The sequence below is a fragment of the Pteropus medius genome, unplaced genomic scaffold, assembly GCF_902729225.1.
Source record: "Pteropus medius unplaced genomic scaffold, Ma_sr-lr_union100, whole genome shotgun sequence".
Classification (NCBI taxonomy): Eukaryota; Metazoa; Chordata; class Mammalia; order Chiroptera; family Pteropodidae; genus Pteropus; species Pteropus medius.
The window spans coordinates 1,891,879-1,913,385 of record NW_024340695.1 but is presented as its reverse complement, the minus strand read 5'-3'; the positions used below and the strand labels follow the sequence as shown (position 1 = coordinate 1,913,385).

At 32.6% G+C, this 21,507-nt stretch overlaps 1 protein-coding gene across 2 annotated transcripts in view; it reads right to left on the bottom strand.

Annotated features, from left to right (window-relative positions):
* The window catches only part of MNAT1 (MNAT1 component of CDK activating kinase), a 173,259-nt gene that overhangs the window by 78,619 nt on the left and 73,133 nt on the right, over positions 1-21,507 (bottom strand). For both annotated transcript variants that reach the window (XM_039864402.1, XM_039864393.1), the window contains exons 5-6: positions 20,328-20,468; positions 15,675-15,800 (exon numbers count right to left, since the gene is read on the bottom strand). In XM_039864402.1, the coding sequence (XP_039720336.1) occupies positions 15,675-15,800; positions 20,328-20,468 (267 nt within the window). The remainder of the gene's footprint in view (positions 1-15,674; positions 15,801-20,327; positions 20,469-21,507) is intronic.

Below are 21,507 nucleotides of genomic sequence, written 5' to 3'. Positions count from 1 at the left end.
CTATAGTACTCTAATCAAGAAAGCACCAGATTGTTTCTTAACTATGATTTTTTCTAAGGCTTTGATTTACTCTGCATTCTTGGTTTCTGCTCCCAATAATTCCAACTGGTGGCCAGACCAATGTTTGTGTTTTTCATAAATTCACCACACAATGTCTGCTCAACAAAAATTCCAATAAAATGTGAAGCCTAGTAAAGAATAAAGTTACTTCTAGGGTTCCTATTCTCTGCAAAATAAAATTATCTCCTAAGCCCTCCTTTAATGACTTAAAAAGTCATTAATACTTTTTAATGGACTGTATCATGATGTCCTATTATCTTATTGATAAGTTAGACTAGACCAGTCTTTAAACTGCTTAAAATTTGGGGAAATTCTACATTCAGTTCGAAGATTTATCTTATGTTTGAAGTTAGTCACTCAATTACTCTCTTCCTTTTACTTTGTTGTTAACTTCTTTACATTAAAAAAAAATTCATCCACTATGTTATCTACCAGAGAATAGGTTAAATCTGGAAAACAGTTTATCTTTGTAACTGACAGTATCTAAGAAATCTAAGAATCATCTCTGGGCTTTCATTTCATTTCATTTTACTCTCATAAATACTACATTGTAAGGTATATCCAAATGAATAAAATTTATATTATTCCAAATGACCAAATGAATAAGGTTATTTGCCCACTTCACATAAGCATTAACTCACAAAGCCAGAATCTGAACCCACTTGGTCTTGTATTTAAGCCGTTATCTATCCCTAATCACACTGCTATCCTGCCTATCTTCTGTAAAAGGGCAAGGAGAAACAGTCTCTTGATTATGCCATTAAACAGAATGACAGGAGGCTATAATTACTCCCCATTACTTCTAGTTTACAATTCAAATTATCCTCTTATTGAAAAAAATGCAAGTTGCTACTTTATCAAACAGGAGAAATACCTCGATAACTCTTGATGAAACATAGTGAAACTATTCATTGATAGCAATGAAAAAGTATGCAACATTATTTAACACATCAAGGAAAAGAGGCCTTGCACCAGGAATAGGTAATTATATTTATGGATCTAATTTCTAAAACTAAAACCAATACTACAGAAATAAAAAGACTATTTTACAGAGCCATATCATTATCAATAATCCTCATTCAAGAAACTAAGAGTGTAAGAGCTACTACCACCGATAATATGATTGCTTCAAGGCATAACATTACTTTCTATACAGTTTTCCTTCTTTCATTTCTGTCTTTACCCATCTCTCTCTTACTTAGTATGTTTAACTCAAGAGACAACATTCTAGTATAATGAAAATAAATTGAACTAAGAACCAAAGGCTTATACTCTCATTCTGACTTCCATTTTCCTGCTGAGCTTAGAGAACATATTAGTATAAAAAAAAAAAAAAGGCAGGAGGGCAGGTAAGATTAATAATACTAATGCTGAATATTTACATACAAGTTTATTTAATGGTACAAAATACACTTCAATCACAAGATTTTATTAATATGATTATAGATATAGAAATCTAGCACCAGAAACATTTCAAAACAACTCACTATATTGACTTCAGGTATATTCTAAAAAGTCTGATTCCATTAATAACATTCATTTTTAGAGCAGAATATAACTCAGAAAGACTATAACATACTGAAGAAATTTTGAAAGAATGTTTGTTGTTTATTTGCATTAGCACCATTCAATTTAAATTTATGTTTATGATCCCCCAAAATATACTGTCAAAATATGATTTAGAAAAGGCACTGATATTTTCTTATGAAAATGTAAGACCCAGAAATCAAAAGTTCCAGCAAAATAATCTATAATTGTGTTTATACTACATGAATGATTTGCTGTTTCTCAAAAACAATGTAGAAATTCAGTAATTCTCAAATGTGAAAAGTATTTCCATGTGCTTAACAAGAAAACTACCCAAACAAACAATGCTTAAACAATTTTTTATTATTTTTATTTCCCTGCCATCTGTTTTAGTCCTTTTTTTCTTGGTCTAACTCGCTTTCTTTCTGTTGCATGCCTATTGCTCACAGTAACACTTCTAGAAGAATAAGGCAGCAAAATTAGATACATATACCTAATTGGGAACTCTAGTCCCAGATGTTACTTGACAATGACACAGCCCAGAGCTAAATATTTATGAACATAAACTTCTAAAAAAAAAAACTAATACACGCCTCCAATGCAAATATTAAATATACTACAGTATGTTTTATGGTCTTAAAGATCATTCATTATTCATCAAAAGTAAAATATATTAAGATCATATATTCCTTAAGAAAAGTCAATACTTTTCATTCCAACAAGCCTTATTTTGATATATGTGTTATCTGACAAATACATAGAAAATAAGTATATATAGGTATATGTGTATAAAATCTCATAAGGCAAAAGAACATTCTGAAAGCAATAGTATATAATGCCACAATGTTAAAAAAAAAAACATAAAATTAAAACACTATTAACATTTCTCACTGGCAAAGATGCTTATGTAGCCCCTCCTCAAACAGCTATTACTGAATTATAGGGCTGTGAAAACTTAAAGAAAAAGGTAAACATACAAAAAAAAAGTTTAGACTATAAGTATTTTAAAACTCAATGAAAATCTATAAAATTTTTCTTTGAAATTTACCTCTTTAAACTAAAACCTAAAAGGATAACAAAATCAAGAAAGTTAAAGCCCCTCTAAAATGCAGAAAGACAAAGAGAAAATCTTGAAAGTGGAAAAGGAAAAATGGCTCCTGATACAGGGAGCCCAAATAAAATTAAATGACATCTTATCAGAAAGCACAGACGTCATAATGTAGTGGGTCAATATACACAAAGTGCCGAAAAGAAAATACTATCAACCAAGAATCCTTTATCCAATTAAATTATACAACACAACAGAGGTAAAATAAAGACATTCCCAGATAAACAAACACTGACTAATCTGTTGCTAGCAGATATACATTACGAAAAAAAAAAATATATACAAGAAATCTTTCAGACTAAAAGGAAATGACAGTGGGAATTTCTCACAAAGAAATAAAAAACGCCGATATTCATAACGGCATTATTCACAGTGGTCAGGACATGGAAGCAACTTAAGTGTCCTACGATAGATGATTGGCTAAAGAAGCTGTGGGACATATATACAATGGAATATTACTCAGCCATAAGAAGAGATGAAATACTGCCATTTGTGACAACATGAGTAGAACTCGAGATAATCATGCTAAGCGAAATAAGCCAGACAGAAAAAGTTGAAAACCACATGATATCCCTTACAGTGGGATATAAACCTAAAAGCAACAGGACAAACAAACAGAGACTCATGGACATGGTCAATAGACTAGTGATTACCACAGGGTATGGGGAGAGGGGCAGGGGGAGGAAAAAAAAGAAAAGGAAAATCTAAAGGCAAAGAAAACTGTAGACCAATCTCCCCTTGAATACAGACACAAAAAAAACCTTAATAAAAATATTAAGGTGTTGAATAAATATATAGCAGAATTTATCACAGGAGTGTAAAAAATTTAACATTTCAACATGAATTAAATTCACTGCATTGACAATGTAAAGAAAAATCATAATCAACAGATGTAGTAAAAAAAGCACTTGACAAAATTCAACACCTACTCATAAATTTTTAAAATTTCCAAATACTGAAAATAGAAGAAACTTTCTTCAGTCTAATTGAAGATATTCGTGAAAATCCTACAGATAATATGACATATAGTATTAAAAGACTAAATGATTTCCCCCTTAGATAGGGAATGACACATTGCAATATGGCGAGAAAATTAAATAAAAGCCAAAATAGAAAATGTAAAACTGTCTCTACAAGCAAATTATACGGTTGCCTAAAAAGAATCTGAAAGCAACTACTAAAAAAAAGTAAAATGACTGCATGCACAACACACAAGGTCAATAAAAAATATATACACTAGGAGTAAACAATGAGAAACTGAAATTTGAAATAACTATCTCCTCGAAAACAATATCCAAAAACATAAAATGCTTAGAAACAAATTTGACGAAGTGTTAAGACTAACCACCAAGAACTACAAATGCTGCTGAGATAAGTTAAATAGGCCTTAAATAAACAACGAGGTATACCATGTTCATGGAATACTCAATATTGTTAACATCTCAATTCTCTGCCAAATTGATCTATAGATCCTACAGAATCCCAATCATAATCTCACCAAGACTTTTTGTAAAGTGTAATAAACTGACTCTAAAATTCTGAAGAATATACAGAAAGCAATTCTGGAAGAAAAAAGTGGAAGACTTATACTACCTGACTTCAAGAATTTTTATTAAACTGCAGCAATCAAGACAGTGAATTATTGACACAGAACAGAACAGAAATAGACCCACATTTATATACGGTCAGTTGATTTTAAACAAAGGCCCCAAATGTGTATAAACAATGTAATGGAGAAAAGAAAGTCTTCTGAACAAATAGTGTTGGAACAACCAGATGTTCGTATGCAAAAAAAATGAACCTCAACATGTATTCCTTATACAAAAATTAACCCAAGATAGAGCAGGACTGCTCTGCAAAAGCAAAAACTATAAAGCTTCTAAATAGGAGAATCTCTTTCTGACTTTAATTAAAAGGTTCCTTACGCAAGACACAAAAAATAATAACTTTAAAAGAAAAAAAATCCATAAATTAGACTTCATCAAAATTAAAAACTTTGCTTCATCAAAAGATACCATTAGGAAAATAAAAAAGTGAACAATGGACTGAATAAAATTATTTGTAAAAAAGATATCTTGACAAAGGACTTATATGCAATATATTTTAAAACGTTTTACAAATCAATAATAAAAGAATAAACACCACAATTTTTTTAAATACACAAAAGATTTAGAGACATCACAAAAGATATAAAAAAGGCAAATAAGTGGAAAAAATGCTCAAAACTATTAGTTCTCAGGAAATATAAGATTACAATGAGATACATTAAGCACCCACCAAAATAGCTAAAATTTAAATAATGACAATATAATGAAGTAATCAAAACTCACATTATTGGTGAAAGTATAAAATTGTACAGCTGCTATGGAAATAAGGATTGACATTTTCTTCTAAAATTAAATAAATAAGTACCCTATAAAAAAGCAATTCTACTCATATGTATCTAAGAGAATTTAAAATATGAGTTCACATAATAACTTATATAAGAAAGTTCATGGCAGCTTTATTAATAACAATCAAAACCTATAAATAGCTCAGGTATTAATGAACAAGAGTGGTGTTAAATAAACTGATAGTCAAATAGAATACTACATAGCATCAAAATATTATGCTGCTTCTCCTACATATGACCATTTTGCAATAACAAGAACTAGACAAACCATTCCCCACATTAAGCAACTAGAAGACTGACAAAATGTAAGAATCAATGTTTTTTAGCTAATGCAGGCCTGTGACTTCCAAGGGAAGGGAAGTGAATGAGGTGAGCCCTAAATTGTCCCAGCTTACCGCATGGAGGCTCTTTCCAGGCCATGGTATATGTAAGGGAAACCCAAACAAAGTCTGGGAGTCAAGGAAGTTGAGATCAGACTTCAGAGCTATTAGGGTGGCTATAATTTACAGGGCAGATTACCAGAGAAGAAAATGCTATACAGGGAGAAAATTCTAAAGCAAGAGTCAGAAAACATTTTCTGTAAAGGGCAGATAAATATTTCAGGCTTTGCAGTCCACATGATCTCTGCCATACATACTCAACTCAGCCATGAAAGCAGACAAAGACAATACATAAATGAATGAGTATGGCTATGTTCCAATAAAACTTTAGTTACAATAACAGGTGGTAGGTGGGACTTGGCCTGCAACATGTAATTTGCCTACCTCTGCTCTAGAGATCCTAGAGTGATGTCCTCAATTTTTGTCTAAGTAATAATGATCCACACATCAGAGAGTGTAAACTACTCAAGGCCAAGAAAATAACCTGGAAACCAAGCAAATCCCAAAGCTCACACAGGACCAGAATAGTTCTCAAAAAACAAGGTAAAAAGGCCTCTCAATTCATGGGGCATCAGGCAAAGTGCTCAAAATGATATCATTGTGAAAGTGGAGCTAAATTAGCCTAACATTAAAGTCTGCTCTTGTATGCTCTAAACAATCCTTAAAAGCAATCCTTGCAAGGATCTACCAGGTTACAGGTAACTTAACTGCATTCCCAAACAAAGTCTGAAAATATTTAATGGAATACCATAAATTACCAGGTATTCAAAAACAAGGCAGAAATATATGACCCACACCAGGAGAAAACTACTCAGTCAATAGAAGCAGACTAAGAAATGGCAAAAATGATGAAATTAGCAGACAAGGATGTTAAAACAGCTATTATAAATTCACTCCACATGTTCAAGAAGGTAGAGAAAAAAACACGAACATGATGAGGAAAGAAATGGAAGATACAAAAAAAGACCCAAATGGAGTATGCAGAGACTTAAAACACATACTACCTAAAGTGAAATATATAACAAGTGGGATAAAAAGCATATCAGACACTAGCAAAGTAAAGATCAATGAATTTAAAGGCACATCAATAGTAGCCACCCAAAGCACACAGAAAATAAGGCTACAAAAATTACAAAGCATTGATAAACTGTGTAACAATATCAAGCAATAAAACTGATATGTAATTAAAATCAGAGGAAGGTAGATGAAAAGAACTGAAAAGTATATGAAGAAATAATTTTCCAAATTTGCTGAAGATAAATTTAAATTCAACCATATCAATAACTGCCTTAAAACAATAAAGGGAGATTATCAAATTTCATGAAAAAGCAAAATCCAACTGTATGTAAACAATTTTAAGAAAGCAACTCATACCATAAAATCACTATTCAAAATAAAGTTAGAATGGTTATATTAACATCAGAAAAAAAGTAGTAGTTACAACGCAGAATATTACCAGGAATAAAGATGTATATTTCGTAATAACGAAGATGTCAAAGTATCAAAAAAAGGTAACAATCTTATGTCTATGCAGTTAAAAACAAAGCTTGAAAATTTATAGTGCAAAATTTATTTTTTTAACCCTACAATTATACTAGAATATTTCAACACTACTCTCTCAATAATTGAAAGAAAAAAAATTAATATGGAAACAGAAGACTAAACAATATCAATTAACTTGACCTAGTTCACAATCACAGAACACTCTGCCCAAGAGCAGAATACAAATTCTTTCCAAGTTCACAAGTTAAAAAGTCTCAATACAGCAAAGATGTCTGAAACCATATAAAGTGTTTTCTCTCACTACAGTGGAATTAAACTTGAAATTAGTAGCAAAACGGTTATTTTGAAAATCTGAAAATATTTAGACATTAAACAACACATTTCTAAATAACTCATGGGTCAAAGAAGAAATCAAAAACAAAATTACACAATTATTTGAACTACATGAAAATGAAAACACAACTGTGATGACCACATGAATGCGCCTCTCAGCTCTCCAACTGCAGAAGCTTAATGGACCAAGAGTCCCTGCTGCTGCACTCTGATATCCATCTCCACATTTGCACCAAGTCCATGATTTTCCTCCATGATTTCTACAGGCTGCATCTAGCCAAAGACTAAGTGAGGCAAGAATACCAAAGCAGTTCCGTACTTAGGAGGTGCAAGACTCCTATGTCGGAAAACTTTGCCACGACTCCCTAGCCACCTTGCCAAACTTAGAAATATACTGTAGGATGAGACGCTTCTACTCAACCTTTCTTCTTTCTTCACTTGGGGTTAAACCTACATTACAGTCTGATGACTCTCTCAGCCTCCTATAGCTGCCTCATTTTTTCTCTATATTTCTTGCACATTTAAACTCTTCTTGGTAACTGCTTCTCGAAGGACTCAAACTATCAAGACAACATGTCAAAATGTGTTAGATGCAATTAAAGATATGGTTAAAAGAACATTTATAATGTTAAGTGTCACAATAAAAAATCAGAAAGGTCTCAAATCAATAATCTAAATTTCTACCTTTAGAAACTAGAAAAGGAAATTATAGCCCAATTAAGGAGAATGAAGAAAATAAAGAGAAGTATAGCTGGAATGAATAACAAAAAAACTACAGAAAAGTAAATCAATAAAGTAAAAAAAATGATTCAACAGAATTCAAATTTTCATCTATACTATGTGTCAGTCTCTACATTTAGTAAATAATATTAATAAATCCACATAAAAACTGTCATTTGAAATTTCACCCTTCCGTGAACCTAATGCTGAATTTTGTCACAAGAATAAGTGTTCCATCACATACTAAGTTATATGAATCTCAACATGCATTAAAGTAATTGGATCACCTACCTCATGTCATACAAAAAAAAAAAAATCAATTCCAGGTGGATAATAGAAAAATAAAACAGTAATGACATAAAAGGCACTCTTAAGAGAGTAGAACAAAGAAGCCACAGTGTGACAAAACTTATTTACAACACATGACTAATAAAAGGCTTAAGTCCAGAACATATATAGAACTCCTACGTAAGAGAGAGAGTATTAAACAGTCATTTCACAAAAATAGGACAACCACTGCTCACCTTCATTAGTGATCAGTGAAATACAATGCATATTAAAATCACAAAACACTACTAAATACCCACTAGAACAGTTAAACTGGAAAAGACAGAAAATCACAAGTGTTGGCAAGAACATGGAATAACAAAAACACTGCAGGTAAAAGAATAACTGGTAAAAACCACTTTGGAAAATGATTTGGCAGTATCTCCAAAAATGAGCATACATATTCACTATCACCTAGTAACTCTACTTTTAGGTATATAAATAGCTACCAAAAAAATGTATGTACATGTGCACCAAGGAATGCATTAAAACGTTAGCATAATTCATAATACCAAAAACTCAAAATAATCCAAAAGTCCATCAACAGTGGAATGAATAAATAGCAATATAGCAATTGACCTTTGAACAACACGGGAGATGAGGGAGGTTAACCCCAAGGCAGTCTCCGCAAATAACTTTTGACTTCTCAAATTTACATTGTACTTTCATATCCATGGGAAATTGGTTCCAGGACTGCCCACAGATACTAAAATCCACGGATGCTTCAGCCTCTTATATAAAATGGCATAGATCAATGCACACAGTTGGATATCTATAGACTCTCAACTGCAGACCAAAAACACCACATGTATTTATTGAAAAAAAATCAGTGTATAAGTGAACCTGCGTACTTCAAACACATGTTGTTCAAGGGTCAACTGTATACTGCTCCAGTGGAACATTATCCAACAATGAAAATGAAAAAACCTACAGCTATACATAAAAGCCTGGATGAATCTCACCAATATAACATGGACAGGGAAACATTAATCAAGTTAAGGTATATATGCTTAGACATTAAGGCTATTTATACAAGTGCAAGAAAGAAAATGCCATGAAGTCGAGAGTGACTACTTTTGGAAAAAGTAACTGGGTGCCAACCAGGTAAGAGTCATGAGGAGGGTTCCTAGAGCACTGACAATACTTTTTCTTTCTTTTATATGACTGATGGTTACACAGATATTCACTTTGTGATAATTCACTGAGCTATATGGTTTGGTTCCGTGCACTTTTGTGTGTATACATTATATTTAACAAAACAAAAGGTTATAAGAGAGTGGAAAAGGGAAGAAGGAATAAAATAATATGGTCACAACACTTTCTGGAAAGATATCCAATGTATTAAATTAAATGCTAAGATCAAATGAAACACTGGTGGCAAATAAGCACATGAAAAGATGCTCAACATCATTATCATCAGGGAAATGCAAATTAAAACAGTAATGAGATGCCACTACACACCTGTTAAGAATGCTTAAAATATTTTTAAAACTCATAATACTGAGTGCCAAGTGCCAGCAAGGATGCAGAGCAATGGAAACACTGGTATAGTGGTGGTGGGAATGTAAACTGGTACAGCAACTTCAAAAAACAGTTTGGCAGTGTCGTATAAAACTAAACAAACTCTTACTATCTAAATCGCCAATCTCATTCTTAGTAATTCTAAGAGAAATGAAAACTTACGTGCACACACAACTGTATGCAAAAGTTTACAGAAACTTTATTCATAATCATAAAAAAAAAAAAAAGGGAAAAGACCCAAATGGCCTTCAAATGATGAATGGATAAAGAAACTGGTTAATCCATGCAATGGTATATTACTTAACAAAGAGGAACAACTATGGATACATGCAACAATATGAATAATCTCAAATGTTTGTTGCTAAAACAAAACTAGACCTAAAAGAATAGATCATTAGTTGCAAGGTCGGGGGTGGTGGGGGTGGGGGGCAATGTTTAGGGGCAAGGTTGACTATGAAAGGGTAGCACAAAGAAATTTAGAGGAGTGATGGAACTGTTCCATATTATGATTGTAGTGGTAGATACACAAGTCTGTATTTGTCAAGACCCTGTACTTCACAAAGAATGACCTTTACTACATATGAATTTTTACATGAATTTTAAAAACTTTAAAAATACCATGGTCACAGTAATATCACAGATAAATAGAAGTATCAATATGCTAAATTTATCATAAAATTCCTTCAAATTCAGGAATCCTAAAAATGTGTATTACCTAGTTATACATTTTGTACATTATACACACACACACACACACACACATTTTAAACCTCCAAATAATCGTATAAAGTTAAAATTATTACCTCAACTTTAACAATGAGGAAACAAATTCAGAAAGAATAAAGTAGTATCTTATAGCCCATGGATACACATTTGTTAAGTGGTGAAGCTAGAGTTTAATCCCATTGTATCTGAGTCTTCCTATGCTCATTTTCTTCCCTTTACACTTTACTGCCTCTTAATTAAAAAGTTTTGGTAATTCCTGAATGAACAGTGTTTTTCTTTACATTATTTGAAGATGTGTTAATATCTCCTACATTTACTAAGTTTAAAACTGATCATGAGGGAGAAGGAAAAAAAAATGGCATAGATGATAGAGGCTCTGTTCATCTCTCTGGCGACCAATTCAAAGTTGTGACGGAAACAAGGAGCAGCAGCAAGGAAAAATCGCCTGAGATCTGGAGGAACAAGCCATACAACTAAAGAGAAGTCCAAGAAAGCACCCTGCAACGACAGACGATAGGACGGGGCGAGGACGCAAGGCTGCCCGGTCCCAAACGGCTGAATGAGACAGAAGTTCTGGAAGCGACGGAAGCCTCTTAAAGGGGCCGCACCCCTGAGCGGATTTTGGCAGTGACGAACCTGCTCGTTATGAGCACCAGTGCCAATTTGGCTACGCATAGGGGGCACCAGAGACTTACAGGGTGACACTGTTGGAGTGAAGGCTGAAGGAGACTCGCTCTGTAAAAAAGTGCCGGCAGTATTCATTATTCTCTGTTGAGCCCCCTCCTCGCTCCCAGTGCACAGACACAGCACCGCCATAGCCATGATGTCATCAAACTGGATAACAGAGGTCACTCAGCCCAGAGGATTCCCTGAAACTCCACCTCCCCCAACTCACAGCACCACCCAAGCCACATCCTGGTATAGCCTCGGCAAGTCAGGTGCTCCTTGCTGAGCAGCACCTAGGCTCACACTAAAGGCAGCTGGCCTTGGTTTCTAGTGTGGTCTTTCGAGGCAACTATAAGCACAGCATCTGTAGATTGCTTGCTGAATCTTAACAGGTGGCTTGGACTAAGTTTGGCCTGCAGCTGAATCCCTCTCAGGACTGTGCCACTGGAAACTTACTTCACAAATCCACACTAATAAGACCAGAGACTTAGGAGCTTTGCTTAGTACATAGAAATAGACACGGAAAGGCAGCCAAAATGGGAAGACAAAGAAGCATAAATCATATGAGAGAAGAGAACAGAGATCCAGATATAATGGAGTCAAGTAATCTAACAAATGTATAGTTCAAAACAGTGGTTATAAAGATGCTCAATGAACTTTTTGGAAGTGTAGATAAATTCAGTGAGAACTTAAAGAGATAAAAAACATGGAAATGGAAATTATAAAAGGGAATCAGTCTGAAATGAAGAACACATTGTCTGAGATGAGAAGTATATTAAATGGAATAAACAAAGGAATAAAAAAAGTGAATAAAGAAAAGGATTAAATGCCCTATCTAAAGGACAGGAAAGCCAATCAGGACACTCAATCAAAATTGCAAGAAAAAAGATGCCAAGTCTATAAAAATAATTTAAGAAGGATGTGGGACACTATTAAGGGTCCAAATATTTGTCTGATCAGCATAACTGAAAAAAATCAAGATACTGAACAGCTGTTTGAAGAAATAATGATGGAAAACTTCCCTAACCTGGTGAAGGAAATGGACATAAAACCCCAGGAAGCTCAGAGAATTCCAAAAATCAGGGATCCAAAAAGGCCCACGCCAAGACACATCATAATTAAAATGTCAAAGGTTAAATACAAAGAAAGAATATTAGACGCAGCAGGAGAAAAACAAATAATTACTTATAAGGGAAAACCCATAAGACTGGCAGCTGATTTCTCAAAAGAAACTATGCAGGACAGAAGGGCTTGGCAAAAAATATTCGACAGGATGAAGACCCAGGATCTACAAACCAAGAATAATTTATCCAGCAAAGCTATCATTTAGAGTTGAAGGACAGATAAAGAGCTTTTTAGACAAAAATAAGCTAAAGGAATTTATCACCACCAAGCTAGTACTATAGGAAATGTTGTAGGGACTTCTTTCAGAAGGAAAAACATGTATCCAAAACAGGAATAAAGAATGGCAACAACTACATTCCTATCAATAAGTACCTTAAATGGAAAAGAATTAAGTGCTCCAACCAAGGCTGAAAGGATAAGAAACTAGACTCCTACATAAGATAAGGAAGGGGATGGAAAAAGATATTGCTTTGACGGACCTAGAAGGTATTTAAGTCAAATAGAGAAAAATAAATACTATATTATTTCACTTATATGTGGAATCTAAGGAATGGTGTCGGACAGAGGGGAGGGAGGTTTGGGGAGCTGGGAGAATGGAGTGAAGGGCTAAAGAAGTACAAATTAGTAGCTGATAGATGGTCACGGGGAAGGGGAGCACAGCATAGGGAATGCATTTAGCATTAATATGTTGGCTAGGTGGAAGGTCAGAGGAGAGAGGATGCAATAGGGGGATCATTTTATGAACGATATAGATGACTAACCAATGTACTGATACTTGAAACTAAATAAAATAATAATAATTAAAAAAAACTGATCATGAGTATTTTACAGTATTCAGGTACCCAGATAACCATAATCATATGAAATGAAGTTAAAATATGCAGCCTCTGCCTTCAAGATTTTTATAAACTAATAGCTATGACACATATGACAAACATATGACACATATGACAAACAAGGCAGGCAATTTTAAAACAAAAAAAATAGCTGAATAGGCTGGTGGGTAAGAAACATGGGTGATGTGAATACCTTACAATAACAAAATAATTCTAATTGCTTCCTCCTGTTCCCTGTATTATCTTGCCTTTCATCTCACTTACATGTAAGTATTTATGGTATATGTACACACACACACACACACACACACACACATTCGAATACAGTGTTGCTATTATTTTAAACAGCTGTTAGATTATTTAAGAACAAAAAACAAAAGTTTTTATTTTACCTTGACTTATTTCTTTTCTGATGCTCTTCTTTTATGTCGATCTGTTTCTGACCTACCTCATTTTCTTTGTCTCTAAAGAACTTCTTTTAATACTTCTTGCGAGGAAAGTCTACTGACAAAAAAATTCCCTCAATTTTGTTTGATAATCTTTATTCCTCCTCCACTTTTAAAGGATAATTTTGCAGGGTACATTATTTAGGTTGGTGGCATTTTTATCTCAACACCTTAAATATTTCACTCTACTCTGTTCTTACTTGTGTAGTTTCTGAGGAGAAGCCAGATTCAATTTTATCTTTGCTGCTCTATAGTTAAGGTTTTTTTTGTCCCCCTCTGGTTTCTTCAGGACTTTTTCCTTATCTTCAAGGCTGTCTAATTTGAAAATGATAAGCACAGGTGTGAAGTTTTTTGGCATTCATCCTACTTGGGGTTCTCTGAGCTTCCTGGGTCTTTAGTGTGTTCTCTGATATTAATTTAGGGAAGTTCTGTCATTATTGTTTCAAATATTTCTTCTGTTCCTTTCTCTCTTTTTCTGGTATTCCCATTACATGTATGTTACATCTTTTATAGTTGTCCCACAGTCTCTGGACATTCTGCTCTGTTTTTGGTTAGGTTTTTTTTTTTGGTTTTTTTCTCTTTGGTTTTCGGTTTTCAAGGATTCTATTGATATATCCTCTTGCCCAAAGATTCTTTCTTCAGGTGTGTCCAGTCTACTCACAAGCCCATCAAAGGCATTCTTAATTTCTGTAGAAGTGTTTTTTTCCTCTAGTATTTCTTTTTGGTTCTTTCTTAGAATTTCCATCTCTTTGCTTAGATTTCCCATTTGCTCCTGCATGTTGTCTACTTCACCCATTAATGCTCTCTGCATATTGATCATAGCTGTTTTAAATTCCTGATCTGATAATTCCAACATCCCTACCATATCTGATGTTTTCTGCCTCTTAGTATGTCTAATAACTTTTCCTGATAGTCAAGCATGATGCACTGGTTAAAAGAAACTGCTGTAAAAACGCCTTTAGTGATGTGGCAGTAAGGTGTGGGGGGTGGCAGAGCATTTTATAGTCGTTTGAATAGGTCTCAGTCTTTTAGAGAGCTTATGCTTCTGTACTGTGAACTTATACATGCTTCTCAGTCCATCTTCCTCCCTTTAGGTGGGACAGGATGTCAAGAGTGGGCTAAAGTTGTGTATTTCCTTTCTCTCATGTGGAAGGCTTAAGTGGTTGGAGTTGAGTATTACCCTTCTCCCAATCAGTTAGGCTCTGATAAAACTCCAGCAGGCTGAGCTCTGATGAAACAGTTTCTCCTGAGGGCAAGCCTTGTTAAAAAGAACAGAATGCTCTGGCATATTTCAAAATGCTTCTTTTACCCCTTCCTCTGCCAGAAGCACACGGGGATTCTCCTCTTAGAGTCACTGAAAGAACCTGGTAGAGATGCAGGTGGTAAAACAAAAATGTGGAGATCCTCTGAGGACTGGGTCCTCCTGAAGTTTTCAATTCTTAGAGTTGTCCACATTGAGCCTCTACAACTTGTCAATTATGATTCAGGTTTCCCTACACTACCACTGGTTCCCAGAAAGGTCACTGCTCTAGTAAGTTATGAATCTCTGTATTCTCTGTCAATCTCTCCAATTTTAAAGGCAATAATTTGCCTTTTGACCTTTCTTCACTTACAGAGCTAAGAAAAGTTGTTGATTTTTCAGTGTGTCCAGCTTTTTACTTGTGAGGATGAAGTGGCAATTTCCAAGCTTCTTATATGCCATACCAAAACCCAGAAGTCTGCATTTTCTTTTAAGAAATGTTTTCCTATACTATAAGCTTAAAAATTTATGTAGAATAAGAAAACACATATAAACCCATTATCATACACAACTAAATTGTGTTGTGTACTTTGAAAATTATTTATTACTTTTCCCTTTCATATTCATATTTCTGGACACCTAGACAAGATCAGACATTATTCTTAAACGTCTAACCTTTCAGTTTATCAGTAAAAATCAATATAAAATTATAGAGTATAATCCCTGAAATATATTTTCAAACAAGCAATTAAAATGCAGCTTACCATTTTGATGCCTGTGGAAAATGTCACTGGTTTTATAGGTTTGGGTTTCTCAAGTTGCATTTCCAACTGCGTAGATCTATCTTTATGCTGAGCCAAAAGCAGAGCAACAGGGAGATCAGAACTCTCCTGTAAGAAAAGTTAAAGTGTAATATGAAAGTTAAAAAGAAAAAACTAAAGAGCAACAGGTCTTTTATTTTAAATTATGCCTTTCCATAAGCATTTGATGTCAACCTAAATATCCACTTTATGGAGAACACTTCACAAAAAATTTTAACATTCCATAATAAGAAAAGGCTGTTTTAGACTCATAAATCAAAATCTGCAAAAAATTATTTTTATAAAATCCACATTAAAGACAATATAATAGGGTCTTATTTCATCTAGCAATGCCAACCATATTTATTAAAATAAAAAAATTTGAAGCTAATCACAAAAAGAGTAGTACAAAGTACTATAACTTAGATCAGATGTTTATCTAAGACACATTTTTTTTACCAGTGAATTCAGACCAGTTTGAAATTGTTTCCCATTAGCTTTCACCTGAGGCCGTTTGGAAATGATCCTTGTTGTTTTGTACAATGGAACAATTGTTAAGTACAACCAAAAGTATATTTATTTTCTCTTTTACTGACTTACTTTCAGATATGAAGTCTAATTTTTTTAATTAACAAAATAATAGTAAATGTTTATAATATCTATATTGATACTAAATCAGGGCCACTATTTACATAAATCTGTATACACATATATTAATAACACAAGCAAATTAATTACTAACTAATTCTTATATATAGGCTGTTATTTATCCTGTTTAACATGAAGTCCTCTTACACATTTCAAGTGCTGTAGAGCTGAATGAAATGATGTCAAGACTTTTTCCTTTCTGAGTTGTCAGTTAAATAAGAACACAAAAACATATGCAAAGCGAGATAAGGAGAGAAGGAGATCATATACAACACATACACACACACAGAGTACTTTTTATATCTGTAAACAAAAATAAAGGTACAAATGCATTTTTATCTCCTATGCCAAGATTACCTACAAAAATGAACATATTCTTAAAATGACCTACAGATTTTTAAAATAGTAACTATTCAGAATTTAATTCTGAAAAAAACTATATTGTTAACATTTCATAGTATAAAAAGTAAACATATAGTAGAATGTAAATTTCTTTCCAAATCCAACAATTTAATAATATTTTAGGCACAAATATGGCTAATTAACATAGTTAAAGGAATTTTTTTAAGGTTCTAGTATAGAAGTAATTCAAATAAGCAATTTATTACAACAGAATTATCCTAAAATAAATTTGTACCTCAAGACTTTGTAATAGAAGTGCTCTGCGATAGCAATATTGCAAAGATTAAAATTTTTAAAAGAACCTTATTAAAGAGTAAACTCCTTACAACATGGCTTTAGCAATAATGGAGAATAAAATACCCTATGAGAATACACTTGAATACCTTTCATATCTTACAACGAAGCATTAGTAATGTACTAGTGACAGTGTTGCTGTGAATTCCCGCAGGTATTCTAGAGTTCCATTAAGAATTTTATAATAAATGTAAAATTAAAGGACATTTTAAATAGGCTGTGGCCCAAAATATCTTTTAAAAGCAATTACTATCTTTTCATATGTGAAAACAGAAGAAAAATTAATTTCTTTGGCTAAAAAGTTAAAACACTGCTTCCAATTTATACTCTAAGCGAATTCAAATGCTCTTCCATACCGTTGTATTTACTTTTAAAAAGTATAAGTTCTTACGTAAAAGCAAGACAATGTGTTCACTTCAAAAAAGCTACTAATCAATACTTTGGCCTTGTTTCAATTTCACATAAAAGATCTAACTATTAAAATGTTTTGGTAAAACAGATGATATTTAACAAAAATAAAATTCTAGGAATATAAAACTAAGTTTGATACCAAGGAGTACAATTTACCTCAAATTTGCTTTATTTTTACTTTAGCACTCAAAACTTTAAGGGCTGAAAATCTTCATGAATGTTAAACTAGAATTAAGCAGGAGCTCTAACAACAAAAAAAATCTATAGAGTAAAATAAGCTATAGGAAATGCATATCCTCTCAGGAATATATAAAATGCAGATTCAGCCTTTCAAATTATTTCATTCTTCTTAGCTTTCCATTTTACCTTGAAAGGTTCCCTAACCTACATTAATTGCCTGAAGGTACCTTGTTTAATACTTAAAGAAATTTTAATAAGACTGCCTGTAATACTCATTAAAAGCTTTATAACGACCATTTTTAAAAGATTATTTTAACTGACTTTAAGCAAGCCATCTGGCAAATAATATTTCTAATAAAAATTGGCTACTGCATTTGACAGTAATATTAGCTCATACAAAATTTCAGACATAAATTGAAGAGAATTTTCAAACAAGAACATAAAGAGATTTACTAAGTCAAAACTGGTTTTTCAATCTTTTTCCAAAGTATTAAAAAAATTGAATTTACACGTAGGATTAAATAAATGTACTTTTTAGACAACATTATGGTAAGTAAATACTAAGCCACAAACATAAAGACCATAACATTAAAATCCTGTCATGTATAGTATAATGTAATACCAATGCTTTATAAAAGGTGAAAAAGTGACTTTTAGCACAAGGACAAAACCTAGCAAAAGTAGAAAAAAAATTATAATAAATAGTACTTGTTGCCTAAATTAGATCCAGAGAATAATTCTAAGATTTAAGCTTTTAGATATATTTACGAATGCCAATGCTATGTTTTTAAATAAAATCTAACACATTAAACATACACAGAAAAAGAAATGCAATGTATTCTTTTACTTAATAAGGATTTAGGAGGATAAAAAGAAATTTAATAAATTCTTTCAATTAGTCAATAAAGACTAAACATATGTTAACATTTTAACAAAAGAATTAATAAATATTCAAAAATTAAAGTAACAAAGAATTTTTTTAAATAAATTTTAAAATGGAAACCAGAAATTCAAACTTCATTGGTATTCTGAACCAATCTGCTATAATTAGTTGTTCTAATGAATACAGTAAATTGCTAAGGATTATTTAAACCACCATGTTACATGATCTAAACAGTGAAGAAAGTATGTGCAGTAATGACTTGCAGGTGAAGAAAACAGGAAGTGGGGGGTGGGGTCCTCACAAAAACCAATATTAACTCCAGATTATACACAATCTACAACACTGGCAGTTTCACATCTTGCTTCATGGCCCACTGAATTAAAAGGGAGCTTCATGCCAACAGCAGCTCAATGAGGCAGCAAAAACCTTTGTACTTTGAAGTCTACAGGAATATGCAAGAATAATTACTATGCAAAGTTAATAAAATGCAAAATAAAATCTAAAAATTCTTTATATTAGATGAAACATTTTTCAAATGTTAAAGTGTATTTTCATTTTATGTCTAAGTTCTATACTTGTAATTAATTCAATTGATTTTATAGAGGAGAAGCATTACCAAAGACAAGTGTGTTCTTCTTTGTATAAAATGATGAGGAAAAGAACCTTCGATAAAATAATTACAACATCAATATTTACTAACTGATTTATTAAAGTTTTTAATTTCTTACAAAATACACGTTTACAAAAAATGTAAAACAACATGTCATTTCACAAGTTAAAGCCATATCTGCTACTTAATAATTTCAAGAAAAATTAATAGAAGTGCTAAGGAAAAAACTAAATGCTATTTGATTTGCCACTGGCCTTACTTTTAGAACCAAATTTACCTTACACTCAGACAAAGTTGATAGGGTTTATGATAAACATTTTCTGTCTAAGCCTCATTAAGGCCCTTACCCTTACTTTTCCTTTAATTTCTCATCTACTTCAAATTTAAGTAATCTTGCTTTCTCTTTTTATTCCTGGTTAGCTGGTTTACATGTTTTTGGGGCAAAAACGCGGTAGGAAAATATATACATACACATTTACCAGATCAAAGAATAACAAACAGTAGATCAATTAGACTGAGGAGTTAAGTGTGTTAACATCTCATGGAAATTATGTGGACAGAAAAGGATAGGGAAGAAAGCAAAAGGACTTTCCTAGAGAGGATGATTTTCCAGTTTTAAATTCATCAATATCACATAGGGTTATAAGCATCAAATAACATATGAAATCTACAAAACACTTCATAAATCCTAGTTATTATTGCTGTTATCTAACAATTTCAACTACTTGGGGAGCTAATTGCTGGAAGACATCAATAATTTGCAGAACTTCACCATTTTTTCCAAATATGTTCTTTTTCATGCAAAAATATGAAATATACTTGTCACAGAGTAACCAGAGTCACTACAAACTTCAGCATGAAGCTGAAACACTTAAAAATGAGCCAGTTACTAGAAAACCAGTAGTAATCATGAGAAAAATGCTCTGAAAGCAATGTGCTTTAGTCAGTAAGCTTAGAAACGTATAAAAAAAACTATTAATACTGCGCTGGATTATGTCAGTTAAACATTACTCTCTCATCTGAAATAAAATGGATGTTGACAAGTTTTTTTAAAAAAAATAAAGAAATAGAATCTGAATGTACCGGCACAAACTGCAGAAATGCCACTTAAAGCCATTATCCAGCAAAATAGGAAAGATAAACCCTGAAAACTAATGATTTTTTCACCACAGTTAGCATTAATACGTACCAGTTCATCTAAAAGAGCCTGCTTATTCTTCCTTTTTAGAATCTGCTGCTGCTGTTCTTCTTTTTGTATCAATAGTCTTCTTTGTTCATTTTCCTGCCGTTCTACCTCTAAAGCTTCTTCCAATTCCTCCTGTTCTCGGGTCTAAAACAGAAGCATTTATATATGGCATGGAATAAGTTTAGTAACTAACAACAATCCTATACCATATTCTGATTCTATCTTTTTTGGAAGCATAAAACACACTCGTCACTTTTTGTTTAATAGTACAGCAATTTCACTTTAAAGGAACTAGAAATCCTTTTATTTCATGTAGACGCATTACTATTAAAAAGAATAACATCTACCACTAAAACAAACACCTTAACAAAGTACACTGAGTCTAGTTGCAGTAGGATAGGAACTGTGCTTAAGAATGGGTTTGTTTATAATTGTTACAAAGAGTTAAGTTGTTCATTTTAAGGAATTAAATGAGGGAAAAAAAAAGGAAACAAAAATAACAACAATCTCCACACAGAACTAATGATTGAAATACTCCACTTAAAAGGCTGGCTTATTTAATAGCAACAATTTCTAGAACATATAAGATAATGAAAAGTTACCACAATACTTAAGTTTCCTTTTCCCAAAGCTGAAATAAATCTTTATGTTACTAGAGTTCCAAATAGCATTCATTAAGATAAGTTTAAAAAACTGAGGTTATTTTCTAACACAAGCATATAAATTTCAAGAGTCCTCTTTGTGGACTAAAAAACTCAAAACTCAAAGCTAACATGCACACAGAATTAACTACAGGTCTACTTATTTCCCTTTTATGAAGTTCCTCAGAAATATTAAATACTTCCAGGCTCTAAAATTTATTCTGACTCTAACTCATACTTGAAAGCTGTATATAATACCTAGTCTATGCTCTTTAAATCTTATGAATAAAAAATACAGTAAAATCTGAATGGCTTTATTTTAAAACCTTGACTCTTGCTCTTGAAAATATTGTAGTACTTTTTTAATTCAACAGAACATTGAGCATTTACGGTACCTTAAGTCAAATGTAGAATGGGGGGAGCTAACATAATAAGTTTGGGGATCACTAACATATGAATTAACAGAGATCTCAGAAAAAAAGTATATTAAAATAATATTTAAAACACACTATTGGATTTTTTTCATTTCACACATTAGATAA